At 44.2% G+C, this 14,308-nt stretch overlaps 1 protein-coding gene across 1 annotated transcript in view; it reads left to right on the forward strand.

Annotated features, from left to right (window-relative positions):
• Positions 1 to 14,308, forward strand: part of AOX1 (aldehyde oxidase 1) — a 68,581-nt gene that overhangs the window by 38,657 nt on the left and 15,616 nt on the right. Inside the window, exons 21-26 of the mRNA XM_080669921.1 lie at positions 5,369 to 5,493; positions 7,942 to 8,075; positions 8,941 to 9,028; positions 9,873 to 9,959; positions 10,766 to 10,957; positions 13,199 to 13,426. Coding sequence (XP_080526047.1) covers positions 5,369 to 5,493; positions 7,942 to 8,075; positions 8,941 to 9,028; positions 9,873 to 9,959; positions 10,766 to 10,957; positions 13,199 to 13,426 — 854 coding nt within the window. The remainder of the gene's footprint in view (positions 1 to 5,368; positions 5,494 to 7,941; positions 8,076 to 8,940; positions 9,029 to 9,872; positions 9,960 to 10,765; positions 10,958 to 13,198; positions 13,427 to 14,308) is intronic.

A 14,308-nucleotide genomic window follows, 5' to 3' on the forward strand; every position in this document is an offset into this window, starting at 1 on the left:
GAACATCTGGGAAATATCAATATTTAGGGGTTTCTTCCACTTGTGCCACAATATGTTTTTATGGCAGGTCCTGGCATCTCATTTAATTATTTATTTCAGTTAGGTAATGTGTTCATTCTGTCTCTTACTTCCATTTTAACTTGCTACCTGCATCACACCCTGTAAATAGGTATAAAAATGATCCAGGAAGGTAAAAAAGGGACTTCTAAATTTTCATTCTCTTAACTCATATGTTTGTTTGTTTTTCTCACTCTGCAATTGTCATTTGAGTGAAGATGTTTTGACTACTTGTTTCAATGTGAGATAATTGGAAGTAATTGTCATAACAGCCCTTGATCTGCCCCTTAGGAAAATTGGTGCTCCAAGAACAGAGTATTTACAAGATAAAATGCAGGCAGCATTATATCAAGTCTTGCACTGTGTTCTGGAAGGGGCTGATATTATTGTTTGCCTTTGCCGGCTGTGAAGATAGATTTCAGCCCTCCTTAACCCCAGGGTCACAGGCATTAAAGAGCACCGCGCACAAATGAGCCAGCCGCGGCCAGAGAGGCGTGTGATCGAGCGGGAATCAAACCTAAGTTCTCCAATTCTGAAGTTAGCACGTTCTCTCCTCTGCATTGAGCCGCTTCTCGTTTATCTCTTTACATTTTCCATTGCTGGGACGGGCTTTCCACCGGAGAGGGAGATGGCAATCTCTGTAGCAAGATTTTCGAGAGGCCTGAAGCCCCGGGACCGAGATTAGCTCCCCGCAGCCTGTCCTGCTGGGCACAGCACAGATAAACTTCCTATCTGACGGCTTTGCCTGCTTTAAGGGCCAGTATTAAAATGTAAATATGCCTGGAGGAATCACTCCTAAACCCATACTGGGATGAAATTTTATCTCAGGGATTAGTTGGACAAATTGGTTTCCAGACTAGAGCGTTGAGAGCAATGCCCAGGGTGAAGGAGGTACGGTGGGGTGGGGCTGGAGGGGTGGGCAGCACAACACAACAGTGCCCAACAAACAGTGGCTCTTGTCTAGTACTTACGTTAGCTCTGCATATTTTTAAATGAAGTGCATATTTAACAAGATTAATTTTGAGTGGATAGGTGTAATCATTAATATTGCAAACCACGAACCGGAGCCTGCTGATAAGTGGGGTTTTCAGTATACAGGCCCTGATAAAAGTTTACTTTGCAACCGAGATCTGAGTTCTTGACACTTTAATTTTTGTGTTTTATAAATGAAGCAGAACCTGTCCGTTCTTTTTTACTCTTTCTTTACTCAGATTGTGGATGAGCTAGGAAGTCCAGACTCCAATACAAAAGATTTCCTTGGGAATCTTCCTCAAACAATTTACAGATCACTATTATGGGTATATTTTTAATTTTTAAAAGTCCTGTCTGCCATAGCTGGTTTGGCTCAGTGGTTGAAGCATTGGCCCTTGGACTAAAGGGTTGTGGGTTCAATTCCCGTTAAGGGCATGTTCCTCAGTTTCAGGCTTGATCCCTGGCCCTGATTGGGGTGCGTGCGGGAGGCAGCCAATCGATGTATCTCTCTCACATCGATGTTTCTCTCTCTCTGTCTCTCCTCTTCCCTTCCACTCTCTCTAAAAATCAATGGGGAAAAAAATATCCTTGGGTTGTTGCAGAAGCCCGGAGAAGAACCAAGCAACGCTTAGAGAGATTGGAGTTCCACTTTATCATACACTGGTGGGCCCAGAGAAAATGTCTTTCAAATTCTGAGCAGAGAGACAAGCAGACGTTTTCTTTTTATTAAAGAGGCAGCCCTATGTGTGCCTAGTGGTTATCTCACTGGAAGCTTGTGGCCTTGAAAACAGCACCGTTCTATCCAATTAAAAAAAATACATCTGGCAGAGCATGGGAGTATCTAGTCTCTGGCCTACAAGGTCAGGCAGCTAAATTTATCTTCCTTATTCAAGCAGGCTAGAAAGCGAAGTTATTTTATCAGAATAAGGGGCTGTCTAAAAATTGCTGAGTTGACTCTACAGAATAAGGGACTATCTAAATAGCAGAGAATTTCAAACATTCGTTTTACAAAATAGGGGTTAGCCTTTTCTGGGTGAGGATTAGCCAAAAAAAAAAAAAAAGGAAGGTCTGCCTCCCACCTAGCATGATGACTGTCATAGGTGTGCTCTCTTTGTTTGTTTTTTTATGAGTTTTTTTAACCTCTGTTTTTAATTTTTTCCATGCCCTCCAATGAGTTTCTTAAACATTTTTTAGAATTCCATTTTGATTTATCACTAGTGTTGTTTTTGTTTTATAACTTTATTTGACAATCAGTGATCAGTTCTCATCCATGTTAACTGTTTGTAGATTTTTGGAAGTGGTGACAAGTACACAGGTAACTAATATATGGGATGAAGTGGTGAATCTTCATCTTCATTACATTTACTGGACAACCACACCTGGACATGGTATGGGACATTCCTTATTCCTTTGGCCCAGATATGCTCTCCCTCATTTACAACATAACTGTCTGTAAAATGTTCTCTACATACATTGAGAATCACATGAGGCAACGTGGTAATTCTGCTTCAAATACCATTTAGGAAATTCAAGAGGAAAGGAAAGTCTGTTGTGTTTACCTGAACCTTTATTCTTTCCATTGCTCTCGTGCCTTCCTGATATTCCAAGATCTTTTTTAATCATTTTCGGTCTGTTTTAAGAACTTACCTTAGCCATTTGTTATTTTAGGATAGGTCTGTTGAAGACAAACTCTCTTAGTTTTTCTTCATCTGAGAATGTCTTTATTTCCTTTTTATTCTTGAATGCTATTTTCACTGGATATAGAATTCAAAACTGACAGATCTTTTAGCACTTGAAGAAAAATGTTTTACCAGTTCCTCTGGCCTTCATGGTTACTGATCTGCTGTCTTTTGAAGCATCTTTCTCTAATAGATGAGGGAATGTTTTTCTCTCTCTGCTTTCAAGGTATTTTCTTTGTGTTTAGTTTTCAGAAGTTTGACTGTGATGTCTTGGCATGGATTTCTTTGGTTTATCCCTTTGGGATTTACTCTGCTTCTGGAATCTGTAGGTTTGTGTCTTTTACCAAGTTTGGGAAATTTTCAGCTATTACTTCTTCACATGCTTGACTTCAATGACACAATTTTTTTATCTTTTATTTCAGTCACAGAGGTTTCTTAGGCCCTGTTCATTTTCTTTTCAGTCCATCTTCTCTCAGTGGTTCAGGTTGAAAAATTTCTCTTGTTCTATAGTTTTTGTTCATTGATAATTTCCTCTGTTCTCTCTGTTCTGTTATTGAGCTCAGACATTGAGCCTCTTCTATGTTGGTTGTTGAAGCTCTAAAATGTCCAGTAGTGTATTTTATATCTTTTGTTCCTATGTTGAAATTTTCTTTAAGTGTTCATGTCAATACTCATTGAAGCATTTTTTATGCTGGCTGCTTTAAAATCCTTATCAGAACATTTCACGGCCTGTGTCCTCTCAGTGGTAGCATCTGTTGATTGTCTTTTCTCATTCAAGTTGAATTCTTGTTATGATGAGTGATTTTTTATTGTACCCTGGTCATTTGGGGTATTATGTTGTAAGACTCTGGATCTTATTTAAACCTTTTGTTTTATCAGAACTCCTCTGGCCCTGTATTGGTGTGAAAAGGATGGCGATGCCTTTTTATTGCCAGGTAGAGGGTGGAAGTCTAAGTTCCCCTATGGTCTCTATGAACCGCCCAGCAGAGGGTCTTTGGTGCCTCATTACCACCTGATAAGGGTAGAAGACTGGGCTCCCCATTCAACTTTTGCAGACAAAGATAGACCCGCCGTTTCTTCTGCAGTGCTAGGCTGGCGTAGAGTGGTTTTGTACAAAAGCTTTCCGGCTTGCTAGGCTTTTCCTTTCCTGGTCCTTGGAAGTAGGCTTTTCTTGGGACTTTTTTTCTGTCTTTGCCTGGTAGTGATTTTGGATTTCTGACTCCTCTGGTACCAAGTATAGGCTATAGGAAGCAAACAACAGCAGCATAACCCATTGAACTCACCATTGTATCTTCCCTTGGGTCCCAAAGTCCCTAGCTGATGCCTTGCCCTCTCTATCTTTGAGAGTCTTCTTATGTTTCTTTTATATATAACTAGAGGTCCGGTGCACGAAATTCGTGTATGGGGGAGTGTCCCTCAGCCCAGCCTGCACCCTCTCCAATCTGGGACCCCTTGAGGGATGTCTGACCGCCCGTTTAGGCCCGATCCCAAACGGGCAGTCAGACATCCCTCTCACAATCCAAGACTGCTGGCTCCCAAATGCTCGCCTGTCTGCCTTCCTGATTGCCCCTAACTGCTTCTGCCTGCCAGCCTGATCACCCCCTAACCACTGGCCTGCCAGCCTGATTGATGCCTAACTGCTCCCCTGCCAGCCTGATTGCCTCTAACTGCCCTCCCCTGCAGGCCTAGTCACCCCTAACTGCCCTCCCTTGCCAGCCTGGTCACCCCTAACTACCCTCCCCTGATGGCCTGGTCACCCCTAACTGCCCTCCCCTGCAGGCCTGGTCACCCCTAACTGCCCTCCCATGCAGGACTGGTCCCTCCCAACTGCCCTCCCCTTCTGGCTATCTTGTGGTGGCCATCTTGTGTCCACATGGGGGCATCCATCTTTGACCACATGGGGGCAGCCATCTTGTGTGTTGGAGTGATGGTCAATTTGCATATTACTCCTTTATTATATAGGACTAGAGGCCTGGTGCATGACATTCGTGCACTGGAGGGGCGTCCCTCATCCTGGCCTGCACCCTCTCACAGCCTGGAACTCCTACGGGCGATGTCCAACTGCCAGCTTAGGCCCGCTCCCTGCGGCAATTGGACATCGCCCGAGGGGTCCTTAGCGCTGTTGCAGAGGCGGGAGAGGCTCCCGCCACCTCCGGCTGCAGTTGCCAGCCATGAGCCCAGCTTCTGGTTGAGAGGCGTTCTCTCTGTGGGAGTGCACTGACCACCAGGGGGCAGCTCCTGCATTGAGCATCTGCCACCTGGTGGTCAGTGCGTGTCATAGTGACCGGTCAGTCCACTGTTTGGTCGATTTGCATATTAGGGTTTTATTATATAGGATGTCCAGGCTGTTAGCAGAAGGAACAGGGAGATGTGTATCTACACCATCTTGTCTTAGAACTAGAAGTCTCCTTGTCATACTATTTCTACTCTAGACACCTTTCCTTAGGACTACGTGATCTACTGTATTGGCAGACATGACAGATTCCTCTACAGAATTGTACTTCAGATCTGCAGGTATAATGACAGCTAAAGATTATTGTCTGTGGCCCTGTCAGCAGAAGCACTGTCAGTGGACTGTCTCCATAATGAGAAAACAGCTGGGGGATGCTACCTGTCCGATCTGACAGCCTTCTTGATTCTGGTGTCTTTTCCTCTTACAGGTGAAATACATTTGGGAGGGCAAGAACATTTTTATATGGAAACCCAAAGCATGCTTGTTGTTCCCAAAGGAGAGGATCAAGAAATGGATGTCTACGTGTCCACACAACATCCCAAAGGCATACAGGTAACATAGGGCCATTATGGAGAGGATGTAGTTAAATGGTTTCTACCAGCAAAGTACACCAAGAGCAATTACAAATAAAAATGTCATTTCAGAAACTGAATATCCATTTGGGTATTAATAACCATACGATTTTAAATCTTTTAAGTTAGTATTATTAGAGTAGAGGCCTTCTGATTGGCCAGTGTGGCTCAGGGGTTGAGCCTCCACATATGAACCAGGAGGTCACGTTAAATTCCCAGTCAGGGCACATGCCTGGGTTGCAGGCTCAATCCCTAGTGTGGGGTGTACAGGAGGCAGCCGATCAATGATTCTCTCTCATTATTGATGTTTCTGATGTTTCTATCTCTCTATCCCTCTCCCTTCCTTTCTGAAATTAATTAAAAATATGTATATTTTTAAAAGAGTAGAGGCCTTCTGTTGTGGATCTGTAACTGTAAAATGTTAGGGAATCTGCAGGTCTCTTTTGCTATACTCTTTTTTTTTTTTTTAATCCTCACCCGAGGATATTTTTCCATTGATATTCAGAGAGTGGGAGAGGAAAAGACAGAGAAATATCGATGTGAGAGAAACATATTGATTGGTTGCCTCCTGCACACGCCTCTACCAGGGCCCAGCTCCTGCAACTGGGGTAGGTGCCCTTGACCCTGAGGAAGAGCCTGCACTGAGGTAGGCGCCCTTGACCCTTGACAGGAATCAAACGGGGACCTTTGGTCCGAAGGCTGATGCTCTATCCACTGAGCCAAACTGGCTAGGACTTTTTTGCTATATTCTCGACACTGTTAAGAATATAAAAGAAGTGATGACTATCACTTAAACTGTTGAAAGATAATATAGGAAAGTTGTTAAGAAAGTAAATCCCAAGAGTTATTCTCCTGAGGGGAATTTTTTCCTATTGTATCTATGAGATGATGAATGTTAACTAAACCTCTTTGGTAATCATTTTACAGCATATGTAAATCAAGCCATCAGGCTTTCCGCCTTACACTTACACAGTGATATATGTTAATTACTTCTCAATAAAACTAGAAAAAAGAAAAAGAGGAAGGCCTGCTGTCCAAAGTCACATGAAGCAGTTAGGAAAACATATTGAGGAGAATGCAACCTGATGTGAATCTGCTAATTTACATACTAGTATATGGAAGAACTAAGAGAACAGGGGCTGCTAAGAACTAGAATCATCCAGAAAGTTCCGTGGAGGAGAAGTCTTAAGTTTGGATTTATACTGAGAATGAGGTTTATCTAGATCCGGGTGGGGAACCTTTTCTTTCTGCCAAGGGCCATTTGGATGTTTATAACATCATTCTCAGGCCATACAAAATTACCAACTTAAAAATTAGCCTGCTGTATTTGGTCAAACATTTCATTAACTCACCCCTAACGCCTTGGCAGGACCAGACCAAATGATTTCTAGGGCCTCATAGGGCCTGCGGGCGGAACATTCCCCAATCTTGGTCTAGATGGTGAGAAGAGATGCCATTTCCAGGCAATTTCACACCAAGATCAAATACCACTCATCCATCCATCCATTCATTCATTCATCCATTCATCCATTCACTCACCTGCCCCTTCTGCAAACACTTATTGCCTATATATCAGGCAGCATGCATATAAAACAGGAGGGATAATACAAGGACAGCCCAAGCTGGGATGAAGGATGCACCTTAGAAGTGGCTAGTTTAAGCATCATGGTGAAAGTAAGGGGGACAAAGCAGAGGGGTCCTGATTCAGTAGTGTTGTTACCAGAGCAGTGTTGTTACAGAGCAAGTGGGAATGTGGGAATGTGGAGAAGGAGGCCTGTAGAAGGTGGAACACTAAGAAGGGTCAAGCAAACTCCATTCCAGTCCTGTTCTGCTCCCCACTTCCTGTGTGACATTGGGCCCCTCATTCATCCCTTTTGGGCTCCCTAGCTATAAAAATGAGTTGTGAAGATTACATGACCTCTAAACATTAGGATGTAAAAAAGAACAAGACCTGCATCCAGGGAAGACCTACTGGCCAACTACGGCAGTAATCCAAACAGGAAGCAAGGAGAGAGCATTTCCCAGCGGAGAGGGATAGAGTGCAGGGGAGCACCCAACCTGGATGAGGTTTGAAAGGCTGCAAAACCTCACTGCTTCGGGAAACGTATCCCCAGGGATCGGTGTGAAAGGGTACTTTGGATATGGTTCATGGGGAAAATTTGTAAAAAATAATTAGCACAGAAATATCTCATTGCTCCTGAACAGACTACTCAATGTTAATGATTGTTTTGGCAATGTCACTGTAGCCAGATCCCACTAAGATGAGCATGGATGCATGCCTGGTCATTGGAAAGCGTCCCGTTACTTAGTATAACCACACAGTTATACTAAGTGTATCATGTACATTATAGAATCAAAACGTGGAAGGGCTGTCCCACCTCCCTTGCTACTGATGGGTTAGATTAAGGAGAACTGTTATCATTCCCAGGACATTGTTGCTTCGGTCTTGAAGCTCCCGGCAAACAAGGTCATGTGTCATGTAAAGCGTGTTGGCGGAGCATTCGGGGGGAAGTCGTTTAAGACTGGGGTCTTGGCAGCCATCGCCGCATTTGCAGCCAACAAGTAAGTGGAGAAAATCTGCTAAATAGACTAAACATTAAATGAGGGTGTGCTGAATATTAGCAATATCAGAATTATAGGGAAAGAACCAGGGTGAAGATTATTTAAAATCACAGACTCTATACCACTTATTACAACTTTTTTATCTTATGTTGTCAAACTACATACTAAAAGAACCAAAATGAGAATCAATTACTGAAAATAATAAAAACTACAGTGAAAATACTAAAGTGTTTACCTGGAGAGCAGACAGAAACAGGTCCTGAAAGGGTGGAGCTTACTTAGCCTGAGCACACGTGTGTGTGTGCGTGTGCGCGTGTATGTTTGTGTGTGTGTGTGTGTGTTCCCTTGACTTAAATGGAGGTTCTGCTTTTGTTATGCTTACCTTTGTTTAAATTACCATTTTCCTTCAAGAATCTCAGCATATTTCCATAGGAATTGTCTTTGAGCAGGCTCTCCTAAAGGCTCCCTTTCTGTGCTGAGAATATAGGTCAGGTCCTCTATCCCGTGACACAAAAAGGCCTTGATTCCAGGCCTGTCCTCTCCGGGAGCCCTTGGCAATCGACACCACCTGAGTGCCTCCACTGGGAACTGGTCTTTGGACTCTGCCTCTGGCCGAGGTTGTTGGCACAGGAGGAAGTACCCCCAGAGCAATACTGTGGAGCACCCCTGAGCCCCCTCCCATAAGCTATGAGTGCCAGCCATGGCGCCCTGACCAACTGTGTACCCTTGAGATGGGCACAGCCTGGCTCAGGGAGCAGCTCTGCTCTGTCATGCATGTGGATGCCACTCAAGCCGTCACAGGGGGTTACATAAACCCCAGAGGATACCTACGTGGCATCTACCTCTCTCGCTTTTTCTGTGTTAGACATGGCCGTGCAGTCCGCTGCATCCTGGAGCGAGGAGAAGACATGTTAATAACTGCGGGCCGCCACCCTTACCTTGGGAAGTACAAAGTGAGTAGAAGGGTGGGAGGATCGTGTTGTATGTTTACTCATGTTGTAACGTTCCCTAAGCGCAGAGGGCAGCACATGGCTACTCTGTAATGGGGAATAACAATGAGCAAACCAACTAACTGGGCTTCTGTTTAGCTTTCTATTTCCTGTGCTAATGGCTTGGTTACTGGCAGGTAGGATTGGAACTTTGCTGCTTAGCTCATAGATGACAGTTTGTGAAAAGTGCTGGCTGGTGCTGGCTGATCCAGAGGGAATAACTGGAAAAAATATGAGTATATATGTCCATGCAAGTAGATCTGATAAGCATACTATTCCCACCTATGAAAAGAGCTAAAAATAGAATGATTCCTATAACAACAGTGTTATGTGAAATTATAATGATTTGCTAACAGGTTCTTCATTTTTAGGCATAGCAGGGTATTTTTGTAGAACTGTCCCAGAAAATTTTCCATAGCAGAAAATAATTATTATTTTGCTTTATAAGAAAAAAGTTTGTCCATTTTTTAATCAGGTTGTTTGTTGTTCTGCTGTTGTGTTGAATTAGTTCTTTATAGATCCTGAATGTGAACCCTTTAACTGATATACGATTGACAAGTATTTTATCCCACTCTCTGGGTTGTCTTTTCACCCTATTGATTGTATCCTTTGATGTATAGAATTTTTAAATTTTGATGTCATCCAGTTTATCCATTTTTTCTTTTGCTGCCTCTGCTTTTGGCATCATAGCCAAGAAATCATTACTGAATCCAATGTCATGAAGCTTTTCACAAGTGACAGAGCACACTTAGACTCGGCCCCCCACACGCTGAGGTTGGGGTGTCAGGGGCCAGTTCTCTCTCCGCAGGCAGGGTTCATGAAGGACGGCAGGATCCTGGCCCTGGACATGGAGCACTATGGCAACGGAGGCGCCACCGTGGACGAGTCACTACTTGTAAGTGTTTTAAGGAGCAAGTTCACATTCTGGAAAGTGTTACATAAAACAGTTTAATTTAGAAAATTTCCAATAGCCACCTATATTTCAATATGAAAGCATAAAGACCCTCATTGCAGGGAGAGCCACATGATATTGGTGCCCTACTGTGAGCCCAAAGATATTGGCTAAGTCTGCACCTGTGCGCTATCTCCATGTTTCCAAAACTCCCAGCTCTTTCCCCAGATGCGAGCATTAGACCTCAGCCCTCCTGAGACGTGGGACTGGATAGTTCTTTGTGGTGGGGCTGTCCTGTGCATTGTAAGATGTTTGGTGGTATTTTGGCCTCTACCCACCAGATTTCCGTGGCACAGCTACCCTCCAGTCCTAAGCAACCAAAGTTGTCTCCAGACACTGCCAAGTGTCCCAGGGGGAAAGAGGGCCAACTTGCCCCTCATTGAGAACCAATGCGTTCAACCAAATGCCCAAACATTTTTTTTCCTGTTTTCTAGGATATGATTCATATTCAGTACATTCTAGGGATTCAGTGGTTAGGGTCTATGCATGCTTCACAGACTTTTGGAAATGTTTGAAACCTGGAAAAAAATGCATCTGCTCTAAAATATGAAAATAAAAAATGATTTCAAAAGAAAAATTATCCAAATCCCTAAATATTATTTTACAGCAAAGATGCATTGAAGTTGAGCTCTGGATCTGTTTGAGCATGTTTGAGGTGATGGAGAGGGGGGTGGACACTCTGAGCTCTCAGGATGGTACAATAGGGACAGAGGATGAAGTCTCATCACATCAACTCTGGGTTTCCCCAGGTGCTGGAAATGGGACTCCTGAAGATAGATAATGCTTACAAGTTCCCCAACCTGCGTTGCCGAGGGTGGATGTGCAGAACCAACCTGCCATCCAACACGGCTTTGCGTGGGTTCGGCTTCCCACAGGCAGGGCTGATCACCGAAGCCTGCATCACTGATGTGGCAGCCAAGTGTGGCTTGTCCCCTGAGGAGGTAAGACTAAATCAGTCCCACATACAAAAGATACCGACTTTTCAACGTAGGAGGGCCACTGGGGGTCATTCATGCTGAGGAGGACGAGGCCTGTTGGTGCTAAGTGATTTGCCCTGGGTAACCCAACTCACCAGGGACCCCAAGTTCAGTGATCCTTGTTCCACTCAGGGTGCTTCTCAAAAACCCTGGGGACAGGACAAAGGGGGTAGAGAATGGGAGACATCCGTAATACTGTCAATCATAAATAAAAAATTTATAAAAATATTTATTAAAAAATTTATAAAAAGATTTATTTAAAAATTTATAAAAATCCTCTACCCATTTTTCTTGGTTATAAAATGGGGAATTCAGAAGGTTAATCACTACTGTGTCTTCCAGGCATAAAGCCCAAAATTCTATCAGAAGTTTTAATACAACAAGGAAAACTCCTTTAAAACATATCATATTTCTGATGTATTGTTGCAACCATTTTCTAACCAAAAGCGTAAAATAAATCCTGGGGCCTAGGAGATATTGAAAAGTGAGCATTGGATTCTAACTCATTTAGTGAGAAGTCTCCGTTGGTTGGGGTGTAATTGCTACCGACAGGTTCTGTCACCCGTTCTTTCCTCGCTCCTTCAGCGTCTCAGGCAAGTTCCAGTCCCTTCATTCACAATGGTCTCCTTTCAGTTCTTCAAGTCTCAGTCTCAACTCCGTCTTTCCAGCTCTGTGCCCTTCCCTGCAATTCTTCCACCCAGGGTCCTAGAGTGGAGTTAGGTGGGGGACTTGGTGCTCTCTGCCCCTTCTCCCTGTGTCTTATACCGCAATGTTGGGGCAGGAGGAAGGGAGAACCAGGGAAATAGGCAGCACCTGCCCGTGGGACTGCTCCCTGCGAGCTCTCTGTCCTCTCCTTGGTTAGATGCAGCCACTTCTCAAGTGTCTTGTGTCTGGGCTCCATTTCTGCCAGATCTCTTAAATCGACAGTCCTCTGTGAGGGGGAGTGCAATCTCACCTGCCCCTCATTTGGCATCCCCTGATGCCCATTCCCCTGTGCCCCATGCTGCAGCCATCCTTAGAAAGCCCATAACTTCTTTCCCCCACAGCCTGAGAACCTGTGACCACAGGCAGGAGCCATCTTCATGTCTCTTGAACTTGTGGGGGACCCTTCCTGGCCATCAGACGACAGCCTCTTTCCCCAATGCTCTGTCACACTTGGTAGTGCTAGGGAAGAACATCCGATAATGACCGCCTTTCATCCCCTAGGGAAGTTGAAGGAAAGAATAGCCACCCTGAAAAACACTGCCTTAGCCCTAGCTGGTTTGGCTCAGTGGACAGAGTGTCAGCCTGCAGACTGAAGGGTCCTGGATTTGATTCCTGTCAAGGGCATATACCTGGGTTTTGGGCTCGGTCCCCAGTAGGGGGCCCACAGGAGGCAGCCGATCAATGATTCTCTCTCGTCATTGATGTTTCTATCTCTCTCCCTCTCCCTTCCTCTCTGAAATCAAGATAGATAGATAGATAGATAGATATAGATATAGATATTTTTTAAACTGCCTTGCCCAAAATGGCACAGCTCACTAACTTCCAGTGATCTTTTTAAAATGATCCGGGAATTTTTTAGGAGGATGGGAGACTAGATGTGTGTAATGGCCCTTGTCAGCTTGAGGCCTCAGCTACGGAGTTTTCTCAACTGAGAACGTGAAGTACGTGACCTTTCATTCTCGGGTGTGGGTCTTAGTCTCCAATTCTGGGAATTCGGGAAGAATTCGGTGCTTCAGACATCCTGGGGTTGAACCTTTTCACTGGTTTTTCACCCTAGTTATGGATTATATGTAAACAAACTTTCACATTTTCCTTTTGGAAGGAAGTGATCTCATCTTGCCACAGCATCTCTATCATCTGAATCATGTCGATCATGTAGCCTGGAAATTAAATTTGGGATTACCCTTCAGCAACTATTCATCCAGTTTTAAGAGTCCACAGTGCACCTGCACTGCGTTAGTTCTTTGAGAAGCACCAGGAAAGGATGCCTTCCCTTAACTTACATAAGAGCAGCATGGGCAGCATGGAAGTGCCAATATTTGACAGAGGCTCCGAGTAGAAGAGGCTGTTAGATGTTGGGAAAGGCTTCAACGAGGCATTCATTGAACTCAGTTTGGGCCTTATAGGATGAGCAGATTTTGACTAAGAGGACAGTGGATGGAAGAGTCTGTCTGCCACGTCCCCTCACCCTCATCTTTTTCATCTCCTTTCCTTTTATAGGTGCGAATGATAAACATGTACAAGGAAATTGATCAAACACACTACAAACAAGAGATTAATGCCAAGGTCTTGATCCAGTGTTGGAAAGAATGTATGGCTATGTCTTCCTTCTCCCTGAGGAAAGCGGCTGTGGAAAAATTCAACTCGGAGAATTCCTGGAAGAAGAAGGGGCTGGCCATGGTCCCCATGAAGTATCCTGTTGGCCTTGGCTCCCGGGCTGCTGGTCAGGTCAGTTCTCCAAACAGACAGATGAAAAGGTGTTCTGGAAACTTTCTTTGGAGGTGAATTAGCCATATGGCTGCAATATCTGCTCGCTAAACGTCACCGAAGTTGTGCTCAATCAAACTGGCTTTTCTCTAGAGGAGACCAGAGCCTCTTTGCCCACATCCCCAGGGTTGGTGACAAGCATCCCTCCTGGGAAAGTGGGAGACCCAGTTTCTACTCCTGGCCCTAGTAGGAAGCAGCTGAGTCAACTCATTCAGCCCCAGATTGCTCCAATATAAAATCAAAGGTGGGACCAGTGACTGCCAAGACTCTTCTTTCAACTCCTCTGTGATTCGGTGTCTCTGGGCTGTGACAGAGAAACAGGCAGCTGCAAGGCGCTTGTTTTGGTGGGTTGGGGTAAACTAAATGATAAGTAGATCATGTAAAGAACTTTTAGAACACAATTTTAGCAATTTATTCACTTCATAGCCATTGAAAGTGTGAAGAGGAAGACTGAAAATCTATTCTTATAGTTTAATTTCTTTCATTGATTAAATAAACTCCCTGCTTGGTTGCTAGATCCCACTTACTATTGCCATCTCTTCCTTCTTAAATGCAACTTACCCTGAAGAACTGAAGAAGGACTGGTATCTCCTTGCTCATTCTATAGCTGTAATGTGAGACCCTATTATCTATATTCATATAGATAATATACTAGTATATATATGAATAAGATGGCAGAGCCCTCAATACAATTGTCACTCCCCTTTGCAGTATTCACACCTTTGGCTGAGGCCTGATGAAGATGTGGCAGGTGTGCTGAGTGATGACAGAATACCGATAAATGGGGGTGGGACTGTGAGGGGCACTAGTGTGTAGGCTGGGAGTTGAGGGAGTAGAGGAGGC

The sequence above is a fragment of the Plecotus auritus genome, assembly GCF_963455305.1.
Source record: "Plecotus auritus genome assembly, chromosome: 5".
In the NCBI taxonomy this organism is placed as follows: Eukaryota; Metazoa; Chordata; class Mammalia; order Chiroptera; family Vespertilionidae; genus Plecotus; species Plecotus auritus.